Here is a 25,749-nt window from a genome sequence, read left to right as displayed (position 1 = left end):
CGAAGAAGTATTGTTTGGTAAAATCAGTGTTGTCAGGTGTATGAGGAAAGAGGAGAATAAGTAAAGAATAGGCAAGAGTATTTGGTGTAAGTGTAAGCAAAGGGAAAATAAGCTGTAACCAGATAGAAGTATCCAATGTAGTACTGTCTGGCCAGTCAAATGACCCAGTTGCTCTCTAGCGGTAGTATCTCAAGGGGTGGCTGGTGCCCTGGCCATCATACTACCAGGGGACCCATTCTGTTATTCTTAATGTCCATCCATTGTCTGCCATTCTCATTACATGTCCTGCCCATATCCATTTCATTTTCTTACATGTTAGAATATCCTCTACTTTAGTTTGCTGTTATATCCATGTTTCTCTTTTTTTTTTTTGTCTTTTTTTTTGTATCTTAGTGTTATTTCCATTATTATTCTTTCTTTAGCTCTTCGAGTTGTAACTAGCTTATGTTCTAAGGCTCCAAGTTTATGATGCATAAGTTAATAATGGTAGGACCAAATCATTAAATACTTTTCTCTTTAGAGAAAGTGGCAGTTTACATTTCATAATATTTTGTTTGCCAAATGCTCATATTCCATGCTTATCCTTCATTAGATTTCGGTCTCTTGTCCAGATAAAACACTTATTGCATGTTCTAAGTGCGTATATTTATTAACAATCTTTAGAGATTCGCCCATAACTCTTATTTGTTGTTTCTATGCAATTTCATTGAACATTATCTTAGTTTAACTCATATTCATTTTCAGTCTTACATTTCTGCTTTCTCTTTTCTAGTCTTTTATCATCTTTTATAATTCATCTCATGATTCACTTGGAGTATTTATGTATTTATGTAAAATCTTTGCATTGTGTATTTCTAATAACTCTAGAATATTTCAATTTTTAGTATAGCACCCCTACCTTCTAAATTTAATACTGATGACATTCATTTAAATAGGGTCAGAAATGATATGCGATTATACATGCTGCTCTTATAAACATGACCGATTTCATTGCTCCAATATCTGTTATCTATTGATACACGCAAGTGTAGTGTTATCCATCTATTGATACGTGCGAGTATATCGCTTTAATACCAATCAACGCACTGATAAATCAAGTGTTGTGTAGGATAAATAAGGAAAGTGCGGTCTTGCCCATTTAACATCTGTAACGTCTTTAATTAAGTGTGTGTACTATAAAGGTAATCGTAATTTTTTAAGTTTTTAAAAGTTGTGCAAATTAGTCTAATTCTTTGAGATAGAAAACGCGTTGATGCCTGTTGTCAGTTTAGCCCCGTTACCTAATCCATAGTTTTGTGTATATTTAAGTATTTTTGTTAGGTATGGGAACCCGTATCATTAATGTAATTGTTCATTGAATTTTGTTTTAATTTACTGTCATTATGAACATGACATACACATATGGTGTAAATCATTTTTGTGTCCGTTCGCCATGACAGAATTATTTCTGTCTTGATACTTTATTCTTTTGTATGTTTGCGACTGTCTACTAGTATATTTTTTTAACACATCTACAACTACTAAGGATACATGAATGTTCTTAACATTAACAAATAAAGTAATGATTAGAAAGGAAAACTGGCATGAGCTATCATAACGGTATCTACATTGGCATTTCAGTTTATAATCCCAAGGTTATGTTATTTCATGTAAAACTATTACGTATATCCTCTATAGATGGTATTAAGACTTAAGAATTTAATTATAGAACCAAGAAAATAAAAGTTTCAAAATGCCACTAACTTTTATGATAAAATGTATTTATTTAATATATTAAAACTTTTTTTTTTTACATCAATGATCCCTTGGACTTCCTCAATGGTAAACAAATGTCAAGATGGCGCCTCGAAACTTCCCAGATGAAATTGATGTGTTTGCTGGCCCCCACTCTCGTATGAAGGAACTGGTGAACATTTATACACAAAAGGTATGTCGTGGTACAAGTGTTCTGTGTGAAATAGATTCACCATCTCTTTTTAAGGACTGTCAATCATGAATTGGTGTGTTTCATCACCACGGGATATTGACTTGTCAACTTGGGTCCTGTCAACATAGCGTAACGGACTGTTGTGTATTTTGACATAATGATAATTTACATTTTAATGTCATAACTAATTAGGATATGTATGTGTATAAGCTATGTAAATATTACACAAAAGTACATTGCTATGTTAATTCCCGTTCAGCTAAGCCTGTTTTCTGTATAGGCCAACTGAACCTGTAATAGGCTAGCCCAAGGTTATATTATCTTAGCTATTATTCTTTTAGGTTTGGTTTATTAATGTTCGGTACTGATAATAAGCAGTATTTGGGTTTCCTTTCTACCTATTTTTATTTGGTTAAACATGTTAATCATAACCTCTTAGGCTTTTTGGAGCCCTTGTATATTAGCGGCCAGTTCCTTCTGCGTAGAAAAAAAATGGACATAAACTAATCTAATCTTTCCCCTCTAACCTAACCTAACCTAACCTAACCTACATGCCGTGTCCTTACCTACTTCCCTAACAAGGGGGCGTTACTTCGACGCCCCCTTACGTTGCCGCATCCTAAGTCAGCCGTAATCATACACACAGATGGCCGCTATCATACATACACCCCAGCTTTTCAATCAACATTTTAGGATTAAAAGGTAAAACTCTATCTGTGCACCGATCAGATATACTGTGATGTTCGGTGAGATAGAATATTGTGTCATGTGTTAGTTTAAGGAAATTAATAAAGTAAAGGCATTTAAGGTTGTGTTAGGGTTGGTATCAAGAAGTTATATTGTTTGCTAGCATTAGCTTGCAGGTAAGTATTTAACCCTTTTACCCCCAAAGGACGTACTGGTACGTTTCACAAAAGCCATCCCTTTACCCCCATGGACGTACCGGTACGTCCTTGCAAAAAAATGCCATTAAATTTTTTTTTTCTTCATATTTTTGATAATTTTTTGAGAAAATTCAGGCATTTTCCAAGAGAATGAGACCAACCTGACCTCTCTCTGACAAAAATTAAGGCTGTTAGAGCAATTTAAATAAAATATACTGCAAAATGTGCTGGGAAAAAAATAACCCCCTGGGGGTTAAGGGTTGGAAATTTCCAGATAGCCTGGGGGTAAAAGGGTTAATGGATTACAATTCAGGGATATTGCTTGTTTATAGATGAACTAGTGTTACTTTTCCATTTGGTGAAATTTGAACATCAAAGTAAAGGAAGATTTATTGATGATTTAATGTATATTTTAGCATTGATGGCAGTACAAATGCTGAGCCAAGCAGGCAGTTTACAAAACAGCTGATGGCTCCATATCTCATGACATTTTTGTCTTTTCAAAACATCATAGAATTAAAGTTATTCAGACTGTTGAAAATTTTACCTGGTTGATTATTCATATTTTGAAGTACAATACATTTATCCTCTGTTTATCTTTTCTTTGGGAAATTTACTGAGTTCTGAGATTTGTTTATCTATTCTTTGGGAAATTTACTGAGTTCTGAGATTTCATCTTGGGCTTCTATTAAAGTATGATTGATGGTATTATCAATCACCCATTGTTGAGGCATGGGCGTTCTGATTTAATCAATGAGACATCTGGTTAACCTAGGTCAAGCTCTAGGCAGTGTTTTTACCTAATGGAAATTGCACTGATCATAGGTTCGTGTAAATTCAGCGTACACTCATTTATTGATATTTTTCCAGCCCCATGAAAGGAACTATTGTTACCATTGTGCTTGGTGTATACTGTATTTTATTTAGTGAGATTAGTTTACTTCTCTGTCAAAGCAATCTTTACAGTTCATCATGAATTTCAGTCATTTAGACAGGTAGTAATGTGTGTTCAGAATCTACAGTATATCCAGACCAAGGTAACCATATGTACCAAGAAGCGTAAGATTTAGCTGCTATAAAACTTTGATCACTTTGATTCGCGAGAGAGATCACCCATAGCGACTCCTCTTCGGAGGCCTGCTAGTGACCAGCCTCCTGATCAGTCTTCCCCAGTGCAAGTTCACTCTCGCGGTCAACGTCGTTGCAGAGTTCGTGGCCTTCTTCGCCTCAGACGTTCTCTTTCGCCTTCGGCAAAGAGACATCTTTTTGGCTTACCGTCATCTGCTGCTGGAAGATCCTCTTCTGAAGATCCGCCATCTCTCAGAGATTGTCATTTCGACGACTCTCGCCAGTCTCGCCACATGCTTCCTGGTTCCCGACCTTCACCTGTTCTAACAGACGCTCCTCGGTCTTGTCATTCGCCAACCTTGCGGCATTTGTCAGGCCAACGCTTCTCGCCAACTACTCATCAACTAGGCCTAAATACTGTTCGTGATTCGTCAGCTGGTTACAACCACCCGGTTGCTTGTCTCTCGCCAACTTGTCGACGTACAGTTGATGCTGTTCGCTGACAGTCTGCCGTTCGCAAACTTATCGCCTCTCTCCAACGGTTCGCCGATCTCTGACTACACGCCAGCTCACCTGCAGCTTTCGGCTGCTTGCCAGTCACCAATGGGTCGCTTGCCAGTCACCAATGGGTCGCTCGCCAGCAACTCGCCGATCTCCTAGGAAATCGAAGGTCAAACAACACTAGCTTGTCACTGCTTGCCATTCACCAATGCGACGATCCCCTAAACAATCGTCTGGTGTCTGGTATTCTCCACGAGCAGCCCGTCAACAGGTGACCTCTCGCAATCGACCACCTGCTACACAACGGTCTTAGAAGCAGCCCTAGACCATCGTCAAACAGTCTCCCCCTTGCCGTTCACCCTCTCCTTGTTCTCCTCACAAATGTAGGACATCACGTTTGCTGGAGAGAACAGAGAAACAAGGATGTTTCCCTTCGTCAGGCATTCAAGATTTATAGAGAACTTTCTTCACGACTGGTACTGTTCCCTCGTAAGGAGACGTCAGAACGAGAGACCTCCCGTAAGGTCGTCATTGATCTCGAGTAAGGCTTCCTTGCAGAAACCCTCTTCGACAATCCCTTCTGGGGATCTGCCCGCTAGCGCTGCTACTGTATAGGTCCGGAACCGTGGTTTAGAGCCCTGGTGAGTGCCGTTTCTCAAGCCTTCGCGGCAGTGGTTCCCCCTGGCCATCCTTCGGAGACACTCAGGATAGCCTTGGAGAAGTTTTCTTCGCCTCCGGCAGATCTAAAGTGAAAATCCACGGTTCCTCCTTGTAAAGAAACTTTGGTTTCTTCCTCTCCCCTGAAGAGGAAGAGAGGAGCTTCTAACAAGGTGGTCTAGCATAGGGTCAAACTGACTCCAGTCAAAACATCCAAGTGGAGGCTGAGCATCACTGTTCCTACTCCTCCTCGTCCAATTGCTCAACAACCAGCAGACCCGAAAGAGGTTCCACGCAGGGAAGAGTCCCTAGCAAGCTCTTTCCTCCCCTCTCCCATCAAGGTGGTTCCTCGGGAGCACTGACCAACCTCTAAGCCCGTGGAAGATACTGTCCCTCCTCCTACGGATGAGCAATGTAAGGTGGTGCCTCCAAAGGCTTCCTTTATTGAAACTCTCTTTCCCTGGAGGAAAGAACTCAAGGGCGCAAAGACACTGCCAAAATCCTCGGCAAGGATTACGAGACCGGCAGAGGCTTTTAGGCAGCTGTTCCCAATTTCTCACTTCGATTACAACCTTGACCTACCCTTAGATGATATCTCAGTGGTGGAAGACTCCGAGTTTGCTGTCAGTCCAGACCATTGGAAACAGAGCAGAGAGACTCCGAGCATGCCTTCTGGTAGGTTTGGCCTGCATGAGGGCCATCAATGGGTTGTCAGACCCGGTGATGGCCCCTCAGGAAGACAAAGACACGGTCTTAGACCATGTCTACGGCACTAAAGCCCCCCAAGACCAGTGCAGCCCTGCCCTAGTCTCAGGGTCTGAAGAGTGCCCGGTAAAAGGCGTTTGTTCAGATCACTGGCTCCTCTGGCTCCCTCTGGGCAGTTTCATCCTCTAGACTCCTCCCACCACTTGGTGGCCTCAGAGGAAATACTAGAAGGTCCTTGATGAGTCTCTTCCAGCCCTTCCTCTACACTATTCCTTAGAGGAATTAACAAAGGGGATCTCCCTAGAGAGACTTTCATGACTACAAGTTTCATTCTCTGCTTCTGAGATCCTTAATCAGGAGAAGGTGGCGAAGTATGCCATGCAGGGTACTTCGTGGCTAGACCTATGGTTGGAGTCTGTGGGAAACCTGTTGCTGGCCAAGGATTTGTCCATAGAAAGCTCTAGGAAGGCGATTGAAAGCTTTCTGCTGAAGGGGGCTGGAACCATCGAGTTCCTTGCCCAACAAGTTGTAAACTTGTGGGCAAACACCCTCTTAAGACAGAGAGATTTGATAGTGGAGAGGTTCCATCTTCAAGTCCCACAAAGATGTTGAGCGGGCTGCGGAGAGATGGAGGAAGTCCGATCAGGACTCCCTTCTCCATAGAGCTTTAATATTCCGGCCCTGTAGACCACCTACTCATCCGCAGAACAAGCAGCAGAAGCTGACAACAAGTAAGACTACAGCAACGTATCACAAGGTGTTAAGAAGCTCTTTCCTGCCAAGGACAAGAAAGGCCCCAAGTCCTCCCGTGGAGGGAAGAATCCTAGAGAGGGTGGCTGAGGCTACAACCGCTAGGATGGGCAGTCCCCTCACTTGTCCATCAGTGGGGGGATGCCTGCATTACTGCTGGCAGAGGTGGATGCAGCTTGGGGCCAAACCCTGGACAGTCTTCTTGATTCGTTCAAGGTATCGCGTCCCGTTTATTCAATCTCTCCCTCCACTGACCAAGACTCCAGTCCCATTGAGCTCCTATGTGAAGGGATGTGCAAAGAAGCTGGCCCTTCAGGCCAAAGCCCAGACCATATTGGAGAAGGGCGTTCTCCAAGAGGTCCTTGACGACTCCCCAGGCTTCTTTAGTCGACACTTCCTTGTGAAAAGGGCATCTGGAGGCTGGAGACCAGTCATCGACCTCTCAGCTCTGAATAAGTTTGTCAGACAAACTCCGGTCAGCATGGAGACGACAGACACGGACAAACAAGCGGTAAAGCCACAGGACTTCATGTGTACATTGGATCTAAAGGACGCATACTTCTAGATCCCAATTCATGGGTCTTCCAGGAAGTATCTTAGAATCATTCTAGACAACAAGAAATACCAGTTCAAGGTGCTGGGCTTCGGTTTTTCCACAGCACCTCAGGCCTTCACAAGTGTTCGCCCTAAAGTCATCTTGGGCTCACAGAATCGTCATCCGTCTCCTACGTTATCTGGACGACTAGCTGATTCTAACAGACTACCTGGCAACCCTTCTTTAGCACTGAGACAAGCTTCTGGGGCTTTGCCAAGATCTGGGGATCATGGTAAACCTCAAGAACTCATCTTTGCTTCCCTCTCAACAACTGGTATACCTAGGAATGTTGATAGATACCTTCCCTCACAAAGCCTTCCCATCAGACGACAAGGTAGTGAGGCTGACAAAGGTTGCAAGACTATTCCTCAGATGAGAAAAACTCCCACCCCAGAGGTGGTTATGTCTCCTCGCGCCCCTATCATTTATGGCCCTTCTATTTCCCAATGGCCACCTCAGGATATGATCTCTCCAGTGGTGGCTAAAGTCCATGTGGAATAAGGCCTTTAATTCCTTGGACATTCTGATCTCCATGGAAGCAGAGGAAGGGACGGACCTCGAGTGATGGGTGGCAGACGAGTATGGTGCTAAAGGGTGTCGACCTTATCGTTCTCCCCCCAGACTTGATACTCTTCTCAGATGCATCAAAAGAAGGGTGGGGCCCCCACATGCTGCACCACACAACCTCAGGCCTATGTTCAGAGGTCGAAAAGTACCAGCACTAAATCTCTTAAGAGATGAAGGCTGCCTTCCTGGCCCTTCAACAGTTCCTGGTGGACCACTTGGTGATGGTGATGAGTGATAACACCACAGTAGTGGCTCATATCAACAAACAAGGCGGTACTTTTTCGCAGCCCCTATCCCATCTGGTGGTAGAGATACTGAGATGGGCAGAAGACAACTTAGTGACCTTATCAGCTTGTGTCATTCCCGGCAAAAGGAATGTGCTCGCGGACATCCTGAGCAGAGCGACTCAGTGAGCTCCCAGTGGTCTTTGGATCATATACTAGCAAAATAAGTCCTGACTTAGTGGGGTTTCCCGAGTGTGGATATATTCACAACATCCCTGAATTTCTGGCTTCCATTGTACTGCTCCCCAGTCCTAGACCCCAAGGCACTCTGGCAAGATGCATTCCAACAACGGTGGGACAACGTCAGCGTTTACGCCTTTCCCCCATTTTGTCTGATGAGAAGAGAACTTAATGAGACCTGAACATCAGTCAGTCTTTCAATGACTCTCATAGCTCCGTTAGAGCATCACGCAGAATAGTTCCCAGACCTTCTGCAGCTCCTGACGGAGCTTCCAAGAGAGCTCTCTCCTTGACGTGATCTACTCAGACAACCACATGCCAACATCTTCCACAAAGCCATAGCTTCGCTACGACTTCACGACTGAAGACTATCCAGCACCTCCTCACTCAGAGAGGATTTTTGCAACAAGTTGCGAAGCAAATGGCTGGACACCTGCGAAGATCTTCAGCTTTAGTCTTCCAAGCAAAGTAGAATGTCTTCTGTGGTTGGTGTCGTGGAAGGGGTATTTCTCCCCTTAATGCCACTATCCCAGCAATAGCGAAATTTCTTGTCCATCGGTAGGAAATGCTCCTCTTGGTTTTGTCCTCTTGAGTCTCGCCTTTAAGCTGAAAGGAGTACATTGGATATTTCCTTTTCATTAGAACTTTCCTCCATACAAAGTTATAAACTTACCTGTCCCCAGTCAGAAGTGAGACCTCCTCCATGGAATGTGGTTCGGGTTCTTTGGTCCCTGAAGGGTCCTCCCTGCGAACCATTATGCCAGGCAACAGATCGCCACCACACTTTGAAGACAGTGTCCCTACTTGCATTGTCTTCGACCAAAAGAGTTAGCGAACTTCATGGTCTTTCAAATGACATCATCCTTTCAAGGGGATGAGGAGAGGTAAGTTTCAGCTTCGTCCCTGAGTTTGTTGCTAAGACTCAGTATCGGATCCTAGATTGTATTCCATCCGGATAACGAGACTCCATTCTGTAACCGACAACCCAGATCAACTGCTATTATGTCCAGTAAGGACTTTGAGGTACTGTACTACCTCAAAAAACTTCAGCAGGTTGCCCCCCTTGTGCCAGTAGTTACGCTACTTTGGTAGTGCTTCCCACGGCTTGCAGTTAAGGGAGTCTAGCACACACTTCGTTATTGGAACCTAACCCAACGCTCTCCATCAATGGCAGGGTATACAGTGAACCCTCGTTTATCGCGGTAGATAGGTTCCAGACGCGGCCGCGATAGGTGAAAATCCGCGAAGTAGTAACACCATATTTACCTATTTATTTAACATGTATATTCAGACTTTTAAAACCTTCCCTTGTACGTAGTACTGTTAACAAACTACCCTTTAATGTACAGAACACTTAATGCATGTAATACAGTACCCTAAACTAAAACAGGCACAAATATTAAAGGCGACTTTATATCATGCGTTTCCTAAACACGCCAAAAAGCACGATAAAAAATGGCAACCAATGTTTTGTTTACGTTTATCTCTGATCCTAATGAAGAAACAAACGCATTTACACATCTGTTTATAGGTTAGTTTTTGCATCAATTATATTGATTATTCAGTACAGTATGTTGATTTGGTTATTACTAATGTTTTACTTAATTTTTCTTAGGACTTCCAAATGAAATTTTTTTCTTTATGACGCCGCCTGAAACGACGGCGTCATAAAGTACGCTCAGTAAACAAACTAAGGAATTTAACCCGCATGATGAAAGTGATAAATAATGATATTACAGTAAAAGCTTTTATAAAATATGTTATTACAAATATTATTTACCGTATCTATATAAAATCATACATACGTAGCAAAGCAGGAAAACAATCTACGAGAGAGAGAGAGAGAGAGAGAGAGAGAGAGAGAGAGAGAGAGAGAGAGAGAGAGAGAGAGAGAGAGAGAGAGAGAGAGAGAGAGAGAGTTGTTTTACATACGTAAATGTAAATTTTAAACAAAACAAAAATAGCCCCATTTCATATAAAATAGATTACAAATATTTTACTTTATCATATTACAGTAGTCTGTATAATATTGTAAAGTTCAGTACAGTATGTTGTTGTTAAAGTCGTGGCGATGAAATTTTCACGAAACAAAAACACGCCATTTGATTACAACAGCTGATTCATTCTCTCTCTCTCTCTCTCTCTCTCTCTCTCTCTCTCTCTCTCTCTCTCTCTCTCTCTCTCTCTCTCTCTCTCTCTCTCTCTCTTCGTGTTATACAATACTTACATTTAGATGAAGAAACTAAAATTAGTTTTCTTAGTGTCAATTAAATACGAAATGAAATAATTAGGCCGAGTCTACATCCATTTCAATCATAGCCAAAAATAGGGCATCCGATTTCATCAGCAAACCACTATTTTTTGGGAAATATCATTTTATTCTAGAAAATTGCCACTCTTTAAATAGTTAATTGCACATTAAGAAAGCGTGTACTTTTGTTTTTAAATTTCGGGTGTGTTTTAAAAATCGAGTATTGTTGACTTTTTTTTTTTTTTACTTTTGGCTGTGATTAGATCAGCTGTCATCTAGCTGCCGCTCTTGAGTGTGTACGAATACACTAACAAAGTATCATTTACACCATTTCTTAACTTATTCAAACCGTCTACAGTATACAGTTGATATTACATAAGCACCAATGTGTTATAACCTATCAAATTTTTTTGTTTATTACATTTAAACCCCCCTCTATCTCTCTCTCTCTCTCTCTCTCTCTCTCTCTCTACCTCTCTCTCTCTCTCTCTCTCTCTCTCTCTGTGGGCTACTTTTCACTACCTCCCATTCCTTACCTCTCTCTATCTCTCTAACAAATGATATCTTTGTTGCTCCTCAAAGTTTCATTTATATTGAAAATCAATCATGATTCAATTTTCCTTACTTTCTCCAATCTCGCACCATCGGTCACATCGCGGTATTTTCGATATTTCCGGAAAATCCGCAATATATGTATAGACATGGGTTATGAAAAAAATCCGCGAAGTGGTGAATCCGCGATGGTCGAACCGCGAAGTAGCGAGGGTTCACTGTACAGTAGCACAAGTGTCGACCATGGCACTTAATACCTCACCTGCCTCTTGGAACTTGTGGTTTCACACAAGTACAGTGTTTTTGGTTCCTGATGCTTTCTTCTTCTTTGAGCTTCAAAGAGCCTGCAGTCTTCTTCATCGGCTCTCGTCCTCATCAGCATTCATGAACGTTTGTCCCTCATGAACGTTTTATTTGCATCATGACCACTACTACTACTAGTGGGCTGATGTGCCATGTGCCTCAGGGACGAAGTCACCTCTTCCGCACGCTACCTCTTCCCTTGCATCACCTTGTGGTACTGTATGTTTCCTTATAAGCCAACATCTTCATTGATAAGACCTTCGTTAGTTGCGCATGCGCTCTGTGGACAACATACTTGTGTTCTCTTCCACCAAAGAGGAACACATCTGTCATCTACTCATCATGTTCGATCACCTACAATAGTACAACCTTGTAGTCCGCTAAGACATTTGTACCTTTGCCGCCAGTGAAGTATCGTTCTTAGGGCACCATATCCCTTCAGAAGGAGACCCTCTCTCACCTATATGCCGCCTCCAGGCAGGTAGAACATAGTTCTATACGGCAGTTGTTGCAACACAAGTCTTCCGACCTCTCGCCTCTGCCGCATTCCACTTATGATTCGGAACGAATCTTGTGAACATAATCCTTTGGAATTATTTGCTTCTCTCCTTTCCACAAGCTTGATAACTTATCTGATCTCTGTCATGGTTTTTGAGCTACTGTAATTTCTTGGATCTTCCCCTCAGCCCTTCACACCTGCATTGGAAGACATTCTTTTTCTTTCCCTCTGGCTTGGGGGACCGAAATAAGCTCATTCTTACGCTACGGCTATAGCAACTTAGATGCGAGGATTCCTCTCCTTTTGCTCTCTGTCTCTGTCGGCCTACACTCCCTTGGGATTTACATGAGCAACCTCAGCCCTCCAGTTGCGGGATCCTCCTCCGAAGAGGCTTATACTACCAACCGTTAGCGTGACGGAGAATCTCCAGCTCAGGTACAGGAGCATGCACATCTTCTCATCCTTCCACCTGTTGAGGTGTGAGGGAAGTTCTCTCTTTAATATACGCGAATCCAAACATCCAGTTGTACTCACGGACTCAGGCATTATATCATCAAGGTATCTTTGAGCATCTACAGTCGTTTCTTTCCTATAGAAGTTTCCAATTTTTGTCCTCTCCTCCTTTAACAAGTTTGTTCATCTAACTCTATTCGGCGAGGAGGAGGTATACGGTCAAACAAGCACTAAGTCCACAGGACTTCCTGTGAACATTTAACCTCTCGGACTCATATTCCTGGATTCTAGGACATCCTTCATCCTTCAGGTTTTCACGAGACTTTTTACCCTAGTGTCAACCTGGGCCTACAGGATCGGCTTCATTCTCTGAGACTAAAGGACGTCTGGCTGATCCTAACAGACACAGTGGCTTACCTTCGTCACCGCTGAGACAACTCCTCAAGTTTATCACGATCTGAGGATTGAAGTAAATCTCGAGGGATATCCCTGCCTCCATATCAGAGACGGGTATTCTTAGACATGTTCATAGTCATCAACCTGCAGAAGTTTTCTCCGGAACCAAGGGGTCCAAGGTGGAAGATGGTGGTAGTCTCTTCCTTCTATGAGACGCACTTTCAGCCAGCAGTGGTTACATCTCATGGGTCACCATTTCACTCTGGTTCGTCAAGCCCACAACGGACTCCTTTGAATCCAACCTCTTCTGGGGCAGCCAGATCCCAGTTGGTGCAGCTCGAGGATCTTCCTTTTTCTCTGGTCTCCACGGGACCCGGGCGGTAGGCGGACCTAAGAAGATGGTTGACAAACGAGAATCTCCACCGAGGAGTCAAGCTCCTCGTCCCTTCCTTGATTTGACGCTTCCTTCGGATGCATCAAAGAAAGGGTGGGGCCACATGCTATACCACTCGGCCTCCGGGCTGTGGTCAGAGCCCGAATGGCACCATCATTTAAATTTCCTAGAGATAAGGACAGCCTTCCTAGCCCTACAGCAGATACTGTACATCAGTCCCTGGCGGGTCACTTGGTGGTATTGGTGGATGACAATACCACAGTACTGTAGTGGCTTAGTAAAACAAACTGGGCAGCACCTGTTTTTTTTTTTTTTGCAACACCTCCGTCTTCTGGCACGGTAGGCTAATGGGCAGAAGACAATTTGGTTCCCTATTAGCTTGATCCATTCCAGACAAACAGGACTGTGCTCACAGTCTTCTGAGCAGAGCTACTCGATAGTGGTCCCCGAGCAGTCTTTGTATCTTCCAGTGACCTTCAAAGTCATGACGTTGAGGGGTTTCCCAACATTGGATCTCTTCACGATGTCCCCGAACGACTGGCTTCCGCTCCACTGTTCACCAGTCCCGGATCCCCGGGTTCCACGGCACAATACATTCAGCAACTGCGGGTCAACAGCTGCGTAATAGCCGTTTTTTTTTTCCTCTGCTCTGCTTAAGGACAAGGGTGCTTAACAAGTCAAGATCATCAGTAACCTGGCAACGACCCTCTTAGCTCCGCTTGTCATCTGTGGGATGGTTTCCGTATATTCTTCAACTGCTGACGGAAGTCCCCAGAAAACTCCCCCCACAACATGATCTACTGTACTGTCCTCTAACAGCCTTATGTGAGTATCTTTAACAAACCTGTAGCTTAGCTGTGACTTCTTGCCTGGAGACTATCTAGTACCTCCTGTCTCAGAAAGGCCTTTCCACAAGTTGCAAATAAGATGTGCGGTTACCTGCGTAGATGTTCAGCTTCAGTCTTCCAGGCCTAGTGGACTGTCTTCTGTAGTTGGTGTCGTGGAAGGGATACCTCTCCCCTCAATGCCACTACTCCACCAATAGCGGAGATCCTTGTTTACCTTCGGGAGAAAAAGCTTCTCTTGTCCTCGGCGATGGAAGGCCACTGCTCGTCCTTGAGCCTCACCTTCAGACCAAAAGGAATTAACCTTTCATCTCCGTCGGCATCGCCTCTCTTCATACAAAGTTTCAAGCATACCTGCCCTCAGTCGAAAGGGAGACCTCCTCCCCGGAGCAAGGTTCGTGTCCGAAGGTTGCCCCCCTACGACTCAGGATGCCAAGCAGCAGATCTTCACCTGATCTCGATGACAGGTCTTCTTCTTGCGTTGACTTCGGTCAAGAGAGTCGGCAAATCTCATTGGATTCCTTCAACGTCTCTCATTCACGACGATGGGCCAGGTAATACTCGATTTCGTCCCTGGTAGCTCGGATACCAGATTCGAGCTCTTCGGATTGGGAGTCCTTCGTAGTGTAGCCAATGATCCAGATCAACGGCTACTATGCCAGGGAGGAAATTGAGGTGGTACCTCAAGAAAACTACAGGAGCTCTCCCCTGAATGTCGGCACTCTTCGTCAGCTTGGGGAAGGTCAAGAGAAGGATTACCAAGAACTTGTTCTCACCTTGGATTCGCAAGGTTCTGGACCGAGCATTGAATCCTGATCCTTCTCCTCATAGAGGAGACCTAGAGCTCATAACGTTAAGAGCAGGAGCAAGCCCCTAGCGTTTGTGAAAACTACTTTGTGACGCAGTTCTTGTCAGCGGTCGTGTGGAAGTGTCAAATAACCTTCACTGCCCACTTCCTGTAAGACGTGACCCACAGGAACATGGAGACGTTCTCCAATGACCCTTGGTTGGATACACAATAAATGGTTTAAACACGTTAGGCTCCTTGATGGACAAGTAGCGGATGGTGGAGGGCATAGTATAACTACTGTATGGTTAAATCTGGGATGAATGACAAAGAATGACTGGCTCTTTCTTTGAAGGGGGAACTTCACCTACGGTACTCTGCAAAGCTGTCCTCCGCTGTCTGTAAGTAAAACCATTTCCCTTGCGTATCATGGTATAGAGAGATATACTTGTTAGATCCCCATACCCCATGGCGAGATGGGATTGGATAACATCTATGGTTGATCCTAAGATTCCTACGTTTTTGAGAATTCTTACCTGGTCTAGTCGCACTGCTAGTATCACACAATCACACAGATTGCTCAGGCCGCTATCCCTGTTTTGCACAAATTGTTTAACGAGGTGTCAGGGTTTGAATTAATGTCTTAACATACAGTATAACAAATTTGAAAGTAATTTGTGTTTTCCCGAATGATACAAACCTGTAGCTATTTATACTAATTGGTCCGCCATCACCTGTCCCCCGGTGATTCCTGTCTGCAATAAAAAGGGACGAGGTAACACAGGTGAGTGTGCGTGAGCAGGGTAGCTGGCTACCCTTCCTACCCCTCCCCCCCTGGTAACTAATGTTAGGATGTTTACACCTTGCTAAAAGTCTTATGGTTAGTCTTCCAGCTTTGCCAAAAGTATAATCCCTAGAAATAGCTACACGTTTGTATTGTAAGGTAAAGTACAACTTACTTTCAAATTTTTCATATTTATTTTAAAGAAGTGTGATTTTTGTCATTTTATAGAACATAGGAAAAGTTCATTAAGTGCAATATTTCGTTGCAGTTTCAGCCTACATAAAACCAATGGAACAATTATATATAAACCTACACTTGAAGGGATAAAAGTAAGGGAATATGGAATGGAATTTGCCTTATGGATCATAATTCCCTTTTTCTTTTCATTTTCAGGTCCAGTGTTTAAATTTCAGAGATGGCAGGGAAGTTTTTTCACTTCTTCACGATCTTGGTACCACATTATATGAATTCAAGTCTCACGAATCTATTGAGAATATATTTATCATGGATCAACTCAAAAATAGGTTAAAGCAGCGAAAGATACACAACACAGCTGTTTGCGACTGTCACAACGACAACAGACTTGCAGATGTAAGTATTACGCTCATAGCTTTTCTGGCTTTTTCTTTATGCACTGAATTGCATGCGTGTATTTACAGTGTATGTACTCATAAAGGGGATTGATTGATTGATTGATTTAAAGTTTTGAGGCATCGGGAACGATAGGTTATGAATAGTATTATTATTATTACTGAATAAGCTACACCCCTAGTAGGGAAAGCAGGATGCTAAAGCCATTAGCCCAAAGTAGTATTGCTTAATTTAAGCTTTCATTTATACTTAGTTTTTTCATCAGGATTCTTGTACCGTGTATCAATAAAAAGTTTACATATATGTAATGTAATTCTCTCATTTGTTTTATTCTACTTGGATTACAAACAGCCGAAGAGGGGAAACTAAAGATTTTCAGTGTTGGTAGCCCTGTCTCAAGGAATAATGAAATTCGTTATTCTTCATGTAATAGGTTCTCCAGCTTGTGCGTACCGGCACCAAAGTTCAGGAGCAAGGAATGGGGGAACGTATCAGCTTTTGTCAAGAACTTCAGAGAGCTTTTGAAGAGTTTGTTGAGAACTTTCTGTCTCACATGGAAGAAGAAGAACAGGTCTTTCAGGTATGATACTGTTACTCAGCTCTGGTCATTACTGTTTTATTATTGTTTTTTTTGTACATACATACATACATATACCAAAGGCACTTCCCCCAAGTTTGGGGGGTAGCCGACAACAACAAGAAACAAAACAAAAAGGGGACCTCTACTCTCTACGTTCCTCCAGCCTAACCAGGGACTCAGCCGAGTTCAGCTGGTACTGCTAGGGTGCCACAGCCCAACCTCCCACATTTCCACCACAGATGAAGCTTCATACTGCCGAGTCCCCTACTGCTGCTACCTCCGCGGTCATCTAAGGCACCGGAGGAAGCAGCAGGGCCTACCGGAACTGCGTCACAATCGCTCGCCATTCATTCCTATTTCTAGCACGCTCTCTTGCCTCTCTCACATCTATCCTCCTATCACCCAGAGCTTTCTTCACACCATCCATCCACCCAAACCTTGGCCTTCCTCTTGTAATTCTCCCATCAACTCTTGCATTCATCACCTTCTTTAGCAGACAGCCATTTTCCATTCTCTCAACATGGCCAAACCACCTCAACACATTCATATCCACTCTAGCCGCTAACTCATTTCTTACACCCGTTCTCACCCTCACCACTTCGTTCCTAACCCTATCTACTCGAGATACACCAGCCATACTCCTCAGACACTTCATCTCAAACACATTCAATTTCTGTCTCTCCATCACTTTCATCCCCCACAACTCCGATCCATACATCACAGTTGGTACAATCACTTTCTCATATGTTTTTTTTGTAAATACTGTAAACCAATAATTTTGCTATGTACTATAGTCCATTTCTTTTAGCGATGCATATTTGCACCGACTCGCGGCGGTGCCCTTTTAGCTCGGAAAAGTTTCCTGATCGCTGATTGGTTAGAATTATCTTGTCCAACCAATCAGCGATCCGGAAACTTTTCCGAGCTAAAAGGGCACCGCCGCGAGTCGGTGCAAATATGCATCGCTAAAAGAAATGGACTATAGTTGGTGTATAATAGTCCTTTTGTCAGTGAAGAATGGAAATAGTTTTCTTTCATTATTGCAAAATCTTTTAATTCTAATTGGCCTTTATAGGTTATTTTGAGGAATGCTTGCAGTTGGGCTTACTCATACAGTACTGAGTTCTATATTGTAGTGTACTAAATGTGTGGAATGAAATCTGGGAAGGTGGGGTTTGAGGAGATTTTTACATATCCTTTTAATTCATTTACTGTAACGCTGTAAGCAGGGTCTTATTAGTCATTAATTGATTTATGTGGTCTTAATTTGCAAATTCTCCTCTCATATCTGATTTCATTAAGGAATAAGACATAGAGGATGATTTTGACAAATATATCACTATTTGGCATCATATTTGCTTAGTATTGAACAAAGTTGGTGTTGATGAAAGGGTGGCATAGATATAGGAACAGTGTTGTTACATATAGTATTTAATATTCTTCAACTCGGTTGAGTCCCTTGTTAGGCTGAGAGGAACGTAGAGAGTAGAGGTCCCCTTTTTGTTTTTGTTTCTTTGTTGATGTCGGCTACCCCCCAAAATTGGGGGAAGTGCCATGGTATATGTATGTATGTATGATGTATAGACAATAATTTCTTACCAGATAGAGTACTTGATTTATGATCTTAGTTTTATTATGTTGAAATAAAACATATGTTCCTTTATTTTTTTAACAGCCTTTACTGGTCGAATACTTTGAATACGACGAACTTAAAATCCTTAAGGACATTGTTCTCAAAGAACACGAGCACGTCAAGGAAAGACACAGCTTGGAAAAAGCCCACGATGAGGAACCAGAAACGTGTGGGGTTGTGAAGGAACTGAGGGATCTTGACTGGGATTTGCATTGTTTTTCGGATGAATCTCTAGAGGAGGATAGCGATTACTGTTCACACATTAGCCACTCAGAGTTGGGGAAAGAGGCCATTCCAACTGAAATCGAAGACCGTCGTTTTGATGACGCATGCCCGGAATTAGTTCTGGCCTCGTCCGAGAGTGCCGAGGCTCCTCATCTCCCAGCTGAAATATTATTCAAAATTCTTCGACTGCTCTCTCCTCAAGATCTAGGTCGATGTGCTCAAGTTTGCACTGCTTGGAATGATGCTGTATATTCACCGGCTCTGTGGAAGGCGCTATACCCAGTTCAGTGGGCTAGAGGTAAGAAAAACCTTGCTTGTTTCAGAAATTGTCTGATTAATTTTTAGTTGTACAACTTGTCATGTGAGGGGTAACTTTATTTTATTAGTGTTACTGATGTTGGTAGCTTTATATCTGTATTTATGTTCCGTATTGTGTTTATACCATATTTGCATAATTTGATTATTGTTGGTATAGCAATCAAAGTAAATGTCATTTTGCAAATCCTAAAAAAAATTGTGCAGGCAACAATAGATGAAAAATTTATGATACCAATGAATATTTCTTCATTTACCGGTTCTTCATAATATTTTTGGGTAATTTATAAAATGTTATGCTTTAGAAAAGCTCATCCTTTCATGTATTCATATGTTGATAAATACAGGTTAAATTTGTATGCTTTAAGGACCTTTAGACATGAAACTAAAGAGGAAATTAGGATTTAACAGTAATAACTATATTGGTTCAATAAAACAGAAATCTTTTGATTTCTTTGATGAACTTTTATTCTCCCTTTCCATCTTTGATTTGTGCAATTGATTTTTATATTTAAACTAATAATATATAAGTGTATTGAATAGGTTATTGAACATCACAAAAACTAGCCATTATGAAAAGGAACATATATTTTTAATTGAAAGGATATACCGTAAATTACACATGAAAACGATGAATGTTAGATCACCAAAACAGTAGCTGTCTGAAGGCAAGCAGGTGTACTTCACTAAGGTGATTTTAAGACAAACACTCTTAATGACACCTGTGATCAATAAGTAATCATTAAGCAATAATGAAGAGAAATTTGTGATGCAGAGACAAAATATAGCACCATCTGATACTACATCTTATGGAAAAGCATAGAAATAGAAATTTTCAAAATAGGTAGGAAGTATATCATAATGTTGTAGGAAAAATGATAAGCTGTTGACTCCTTGCCAGACACAGTGAGTGAAGTAAGTTATAGCTAAAAGCCCTCATCTCCAGAGGGTTCCTCTTTGGAGGGTTTATGAGGGAGCAGCCAACTACTAGATAGACTAATTTAGATATATTAGTCTGTGTTAACAGGAAATTATATACTGCATGTAGACTCCTGTTTGTTTGTAGGGAAAAATTACAGTATATTCTCTTTATTTCCCAGGCATCTGGGAGTGGCATAACGTTGGCTTATGCGGGGCCTTGGAAGATGCTGCTCAACTAAAATTGTCCTGTAATTTCGGCAAACGGGACGAAGACAAAGATGTAGATGAAGCCGAGGAAACGAGAAATCCTTTAGCTGACCTGGAAAATTTTATGTTAGAAGAGTGAGTAGCTGAGAGAATTTTTAAGCCTATGCAGTACTTTTTTGAGATGATATGCTGACTATGAAAAGTATAGTTAATAGATTATTTTCCTCTATATTGGACCTTCAAAATCACAGATGTCAGATTCAAGCATTTAGTTAGTTTTGATTTTGTCCTCATTAAATCAATTAGATATTTTTAGAGGTGTAGTTTCCATCTGTAAAAATAAAGAGATAAATTGTGCAGACTAGAAATGTAAAGTAAAATACATGTAGATATTAGTCTCTTTTTACCATGAAAACACACTGCACTGTGTACAAAATTTTAATAAAAAGCTTAAATGTTTGTATAAGTTACTCACACAAGTTTTTTTTTACATATAGTATTTGTTACTGATAAGTGTTATTAATTATTTACTCAAATACAAATTACAGTACTTATATCTTTCATTTACTGTATGTTACTAAGTGGTTGTTGAGTTAATATTTGTAAAGATTATGAAAATTTGATGTGATGTAATGGCAGTAATAATGATAGTTTAGCATTGGACTTTAACATATGATGTCCATGATCAAAATAATTAGCAGTTTTCTTTATTTTGTATGTAGCTATGATACTCATATTTAATATTAGTTCTTTTCGGCGTTATTAAATTTTATTTGATCTAATCTTAGTTACGAGATTTACAGTACTGTACCGTGTGGGGCTATTTGTTTTACTTACTTATATTTTATTTAAACACAATGTATACAATGAATATCCAATAAGTCTTGTAACATTTATATTTTCTAGGTTAGTGAACTGGGTTTTACCACGTATAGGACACGGCGTCAGTACTCTGGTAGTAGATGCAGGATCAGGAATTACATCTCGACTTTTGCACCACGCTATTGCTTTGTGCCCCAATATCACTGTATTTTCAGCAGCACATACACAAGTTGATTACTATACATTCAAAGGGTAAGAAATTAGAAGTTTTCTTAGTTTTTTTAATTTTTTTAATAATCTAGCATTTTGTATGGAAGCCTGATTTGCAAGTTCATGACCTTTTAGGCAACATCTGTACCCCATTTTCTTTTTGGTGTTCAAACTTTGCCTTTATTTAGAAAAGTAAAAATGAAAGAAGAAATTTTTAGAAAAATTGGTATTGCCCGCATAAACTCAAGACTTCTGGCTGAAGAGGGTTGATCAAGTATGAAAAGAAAATGGAGAATTTATTAGTCTTAGGGTAGCAGTCAAAAAGAGAAGCAAGTTATTTTATTATTAGAATTTTGTTTTCTCCTTTTGGCTTGGGCTGTTCGTGATCTTTTCATAACCTCAAGTGATTAGATTCATGCCTTGAAGTTGGTTCTATCATGTAATTGAGCCGCCTTTGAAGTCTTCAGTTTAAATTGTGTTTTTGGCAAGCACAACTCTAGGTTGAATCGACTTTTGGAGAGGTTGCAAAGGTTGTCTTTCTCAACTCCCTCATGACCTGGTAGTTACATCAAGAGCATCTTTAACTTAATTTCATCTTCCTGATCTTTTTGTTACTATTAAGTAAACAGATTTTGAGACATTACCTTTTTCTATGCTTTGTCAAGAAGCCAGTGTACACATGGTTTCAGTGTTCACATTCATATTCAGATTATTCCAATTTCAGATACAGTGGAATGTCAATACAATTCTTAACCCATTATTCATTTTGAGTTACAGTATAGGTTTTTAATATTTTTTCTCAAGAGCTTTCTTATTTCATGAGGTCTTTTTCACCTCGTTAGGAGTTCAAGGTACTGTACCTTCTATGTATGTTTACAAGTTTTTGTAAATAAACATCTTTCTTTTGTATATTAAGCCATAACTGTAACCAAAATTAAAGGAATCTCTGTTACTGTTATGTATCAAGTTAAGACTGTATTGCTAGCTGACTCCACAAAGAGGACCAAAATGAGTTTATAAGCATATGCCAACCTACTGGTGCCACCTGATTTTTTTATTCATTATAGTAGGTAGTAGGTTGGCCAGGGCACCAGCCACCCGTTGAGATACTACCGCTAGAGTTATGGGGTCCTTTGACTGGCCAGGCAGTAGTGCATTGGATCCTTCTCTGTGGTTACAGTTCACTTTACATGTGCCTACACATACACAGAATAGTCTGGCATATTCTTTACATACACCTGACAACATTGAGATTACCAAACAATTCTTCTTCACCAATGGGGTTAACTACTGCACTGTAATTGTTCAGTGGCTACTTTCCTCTTGGTAAGGGTAGAAGAGACTAGCTATAGTGAGCAGTTCTTCTAGGAAAAGGACACTCCAAAATCAAACCATTGTTCTCTAGTCTTGGGTAGTGCCATAGCCTCTGTACCATGGTCTTCCACTATCTTGGGTTAGAGTTCTCTTGCTTGAGCGTACACTCGGGCACGCTATTCTATCTAATTTCTCTTCCTCGTGTTTTGTTAAAGTTTTTATAGCTTACGTAGGAGATATTTATTTTAATATTCTTGAAATATTTATTTTTTCCTTGTTTCCTTTCCTTATTGGGCTATTTTCCCTGTTGGAGCCCCTGGGCTTATAGCATTCTGCTTTTCCAACTAGGGTTGTAGCTTAGCAATTAATAATGATAATATGCACGGTATTATGATGAATCAATGATTTTATATGAAAAAAAATTTAATTATTTCCTAAGCATTTATTTTGAAGAGCATATAATTTGCTGTTTGCTAGTAATAAAGGATATTAATTATTTTACCAAAAATATACTCTACTGATTAAATTTTAGTAGAATGTCATTGATCAATAAGCCGGGACTCATTAGTCTATGTATAATAGAGTCGTTTGGATGAAGGAAAAACTTATTTTTAGAGAGGAACTATGTGGTTTCCAAGGACTTTCCTGTTAAGGACATTGTCGAATTGGATTCCCTGATTTAGCCCTCAACAGAAAAGTCCTTGGAGACTGCACATCACTCTTAACCTCAAAAATGTAGATGTGCAATGCAGTGAACTAAATTTGTAAAACCAAAGTCTTGTTATTTATTTTTCAGCTTATGGTTCCAAGGTGCTCTACGAAAACTCCAGCATTTGGATCTACAGGGTTGTGAATTTATTGATGACGATGCATTAGAGTGTCTGGCACAGTGTGCAGCTCCAGATAATCCATACCTTTCCCATGACCTTGATGATAGAGAGGAAGTGTTGTGTCCGAACGAACGATCTACGAATGAGTCATGGAGAGTTAATAATGGTGGTCCTGTTTTTGAATACTGTAACTACTGCACCTGCTGGCGAGCAAATCTAGTTGCTCAGAGATCCAGCAATTCACACCGGAATGTGTTTTCTCAAAACAGACAACATAGACCTCAAGCTTGCTCACATTTTCCTGATTACAAGCAACACAATTCTGCTAATACCTTGAACCACCCTAGACATGAATGTGAAAAAAGAGGAATTTCATCATATCAACAGAGCTTATCCAGACATGAGACGCTGAGACCGGAAAATGACATTGAAGAAATATGTTGCCGTCCAGGAAATAATACGTTGCAAAATAGTAGCCAGCAGAACAATCATTGTAAGAAGCTGCCTATGAGTGATAATGCTGAAGTCCTTGAATATGAGAAAAGACAAAGAAATGGGCATGTTTTGGACACTGAAGGTAATAACAGTGGGTTCCAACTTTTGTACCTAAATTTATCTGGATGCTGGAGAGTAACAGATGAGGGCCTTCTAGCGCTGGTGGAAGCTAAAGCTGTTGGTAGGTTATGTCACTTGGATGTCAGTGGCTGTTTTCAGTTAAGCGGAGAAGGTTTGAGAATGTTTGCATATGATAGCACAGCACTTAAGGCTGAAAATCTATTTTACTGTGATAATATTGCTGATGGTCCCTATTCTACAAGGGCTAATGGATGTGCCAATTTGTGCAATCCAGTTAGAGTTTGTTGTCGAAGTGGAAGGTAAGTTTCTCGTTGTCAGAATTTTGTTCAGTAGCCATCGCAAAATTTTGCGTGTAGATATCAAGATGTCACGCCCTCCAGGCCTAAGGAAGGCCAGAGCGTCTATCGCCACTTCCTTAGCACTCTCAGCAATTTCAAATGGCTCACTAAGGGGAGAATTGTGAGAAATCGCTCCACCTCCTGTGGAAGCCGCTAGGTTCGTTTCTTTTGTATTTTACCCAGAGCTTGATTTTTATGTTAACTTGCTGTCTGGTAGTTGACAATTTTAATTTTGAATGCATTTCTTTATAAACTATGATAGAATCAATGTAGATCCATTTACAAAAAGGGAATTGAAAAAAAGCAAAGTGTTAGGCTACACCACAATGTTTTTCATAGAATTTATTAAAACTTGAAGCACAAGGTTTAGTATCCTGCAATGGCAAGAAGTAAGCACGTCAGTGCTCATAAATTAGTGTGCATATCCAATATATGGTTCACACCAAAATAATTGGAGAATGGTTAGTTTTACAGAATTCATTACCTGTATTAATATTATTCAAGGTAAGATATCCATTAGTTCTTCACAAAATAGTGTTAAACCACATAATAAAGGTCTGTTTTTCTTATTAAAGCTTTTTTTCTATAGGATTACTGTAAATTGTAAAAGTATTCATGACCTTGCCCTAGGCTTCATCAAAGTACATTTATAACCAACAAGAGTGAACATGCTAAAGGATTTTGTAATTGGAACTTTTCTTGAGTATTGTAATTCGTTTACTCTTCTTTTACGATTGCCCACCTTATGTGTAACACGGGCTCTTGCGTTGGTAGCCCGTAAATCGTTTGCTGAATTTTGTGACAATCACTTCATGGAGCTCAAAGTAAATCGTATTAGGTTTCTGTTGTATAGAATTACAGCATATTTATTAGTACAATATTGGGCTGGTTAGTCATCAACTTTGCATTTTTAGTCATTTTGATTCTCCGTAAAAGGAACATACTTAGTCGATTGGCTGTGATTTTAACATACCAAGGCATTGGTCCTCATAGTATAGAAATAGTGGGGTAAGTGTGTATATATATGTAAATATTTACTTGAATGAATAGGCATGATAATGAAAAGGCCAAGAGATTCTTGTGGTTTGATATGAATTATTTTAAAACAATGGCATGAAGTTTGATTGTACAGTAAATCCATCCATGTGAAGGGTAATTATACTATTAATGCAGAAACTGGGGAAAGTTATTATTAAAGTTTTGCTGCTATTACACAGTTAAAGTTATTGGAGTGTTGACAGAATTCCTAATAATACAAAAGAAAATAAAGCAATCTTTTGATGAATTTCTGTAATCAGCAGCAAACCCAATAAATATGGAAATGTAGGCTATCATAAAGTAAGTTTGCATGCACATCCAATAGTGACAAATCTCATGTGCAGCTACTGTTGGCAGATCCGCTGCAGCATAGTGAAGAAATATTCGTAACCCTGAAAATGCAAATCTTGAACTATTGATTTTTTTTTTTTTCTGCTTGCATCAATATATTTGCTTCGAAAGTAATATTTTCAGTATCAGTAAGAAACCATGTTTCAGTCAGGTGTACCACCAAGTTGCAAGTAGAAGAGTGTAGGGCTACTCAAAATGTATTTTGGCAAATGTTTCTTTTGGTGTTATTATGAAAATGAGATACATTTGTAATATTTTATGCTTTTATGTAAAGAAATGATAGGATAGGATTATAGAATTTAGTCCTCAAGGTTGTGTTTTAGCTGAAATTTTGACATGCTATCTTATATTAGCTGAAATTTTGACATGCTATCTTATAATTTTTACATGGAACACACTCAAGTTGGAAGTTTTTC

The 25,749-nt window shown here is 40.6% G+C and overlaps 1 protein-coding gene across 2 annotated transcripts; it reads left to right on the top strand.

Annotated features, from left to right (window-relative positions):
• Window positions 1-1,093: 1,093 nt before the first annotated feature.
• On the top strand, window positions 1,094-24,813 carry LOC137627864 (F-box/LRR-repeat protein 5-like). Of its 2 annotated transcripts, XM_068359294.1 has the most exons (8): window positions 1,094-1,181; window positions 1,838-1,927; window positions 15,776-15,973; window positions 16,407-16,553; window positions 18,229-18,709; window positions 19,827-19,989; window positions 20,761-20,928; window positions 22,997-24,813. In XM_068359294.1, exons 2-8 carry the CDS (start codon window positions 1,838-1,840, stop codon window positions 23,907-23,909), a joined length of 2,160 nt encoding a protein of 719 aa, XP_068215395.1. In that variant the 5' UTR covers window positions 1,094-1,181; the 3' UTR covers window positions 23,910-24,813. The 2 variants fall into 2 exon arrangements, with proteins under 2 accessions (XP_068215395.1, XP_068215394.1); XM_068359293.1 differs by lacking the exon at window positions 1,094-1,181 and having other exon boundaries at window positions 1,797-1,927.
• The last annotated feature ends 936 nt before the right edge of the window (window positions 24,814-25,749 follow it).

Source organism: Palaemon carinicauda, chromosome 35 (genome assembly GCF_036898095.1).
Source record: "Palaemon carinicauda isolate YSFRI2023 chromosome 35, ASM3689809v2, whole genome shotgun sequence".
In the NCBI taxonomy this organism is placed as follows: domain Eukaryota; kingdom Metazoa; phylum Arthropoda; class Malacostraca; order Decapoda; family Palaemonidae; genus Palaemon; species Palaemon carinicauda.
The sequence above is the reverse complement of the archived record's forward strand: the minus strand, read 5'-3'. Positions and strand labels throughout refer to the sequence as shown.

Coding starts and splice junctions, on each gene's coding strand:
- LOC137627864 (XM_068359294.1), top strand. CDS start 1,838: ATGGCGCCTCGAAACTTCCCAGATGAAATTGATGTGTTTGCTGGCCCC. Junction 15,974..16,406: donor ACGACAACAGACTTGCAGAT/GTAAGTATTACG, acceptor TTCATGTAATAG/GTTCTCCAGCTTGTGCGTAC. Junction 18,710..19,826: donor CCCAGTTCAGTGGGCTAGAG/GTAAGAAAAACC, acceptor TTTATTTCCCAG/GCATCTGGGAGTGGCATAAC.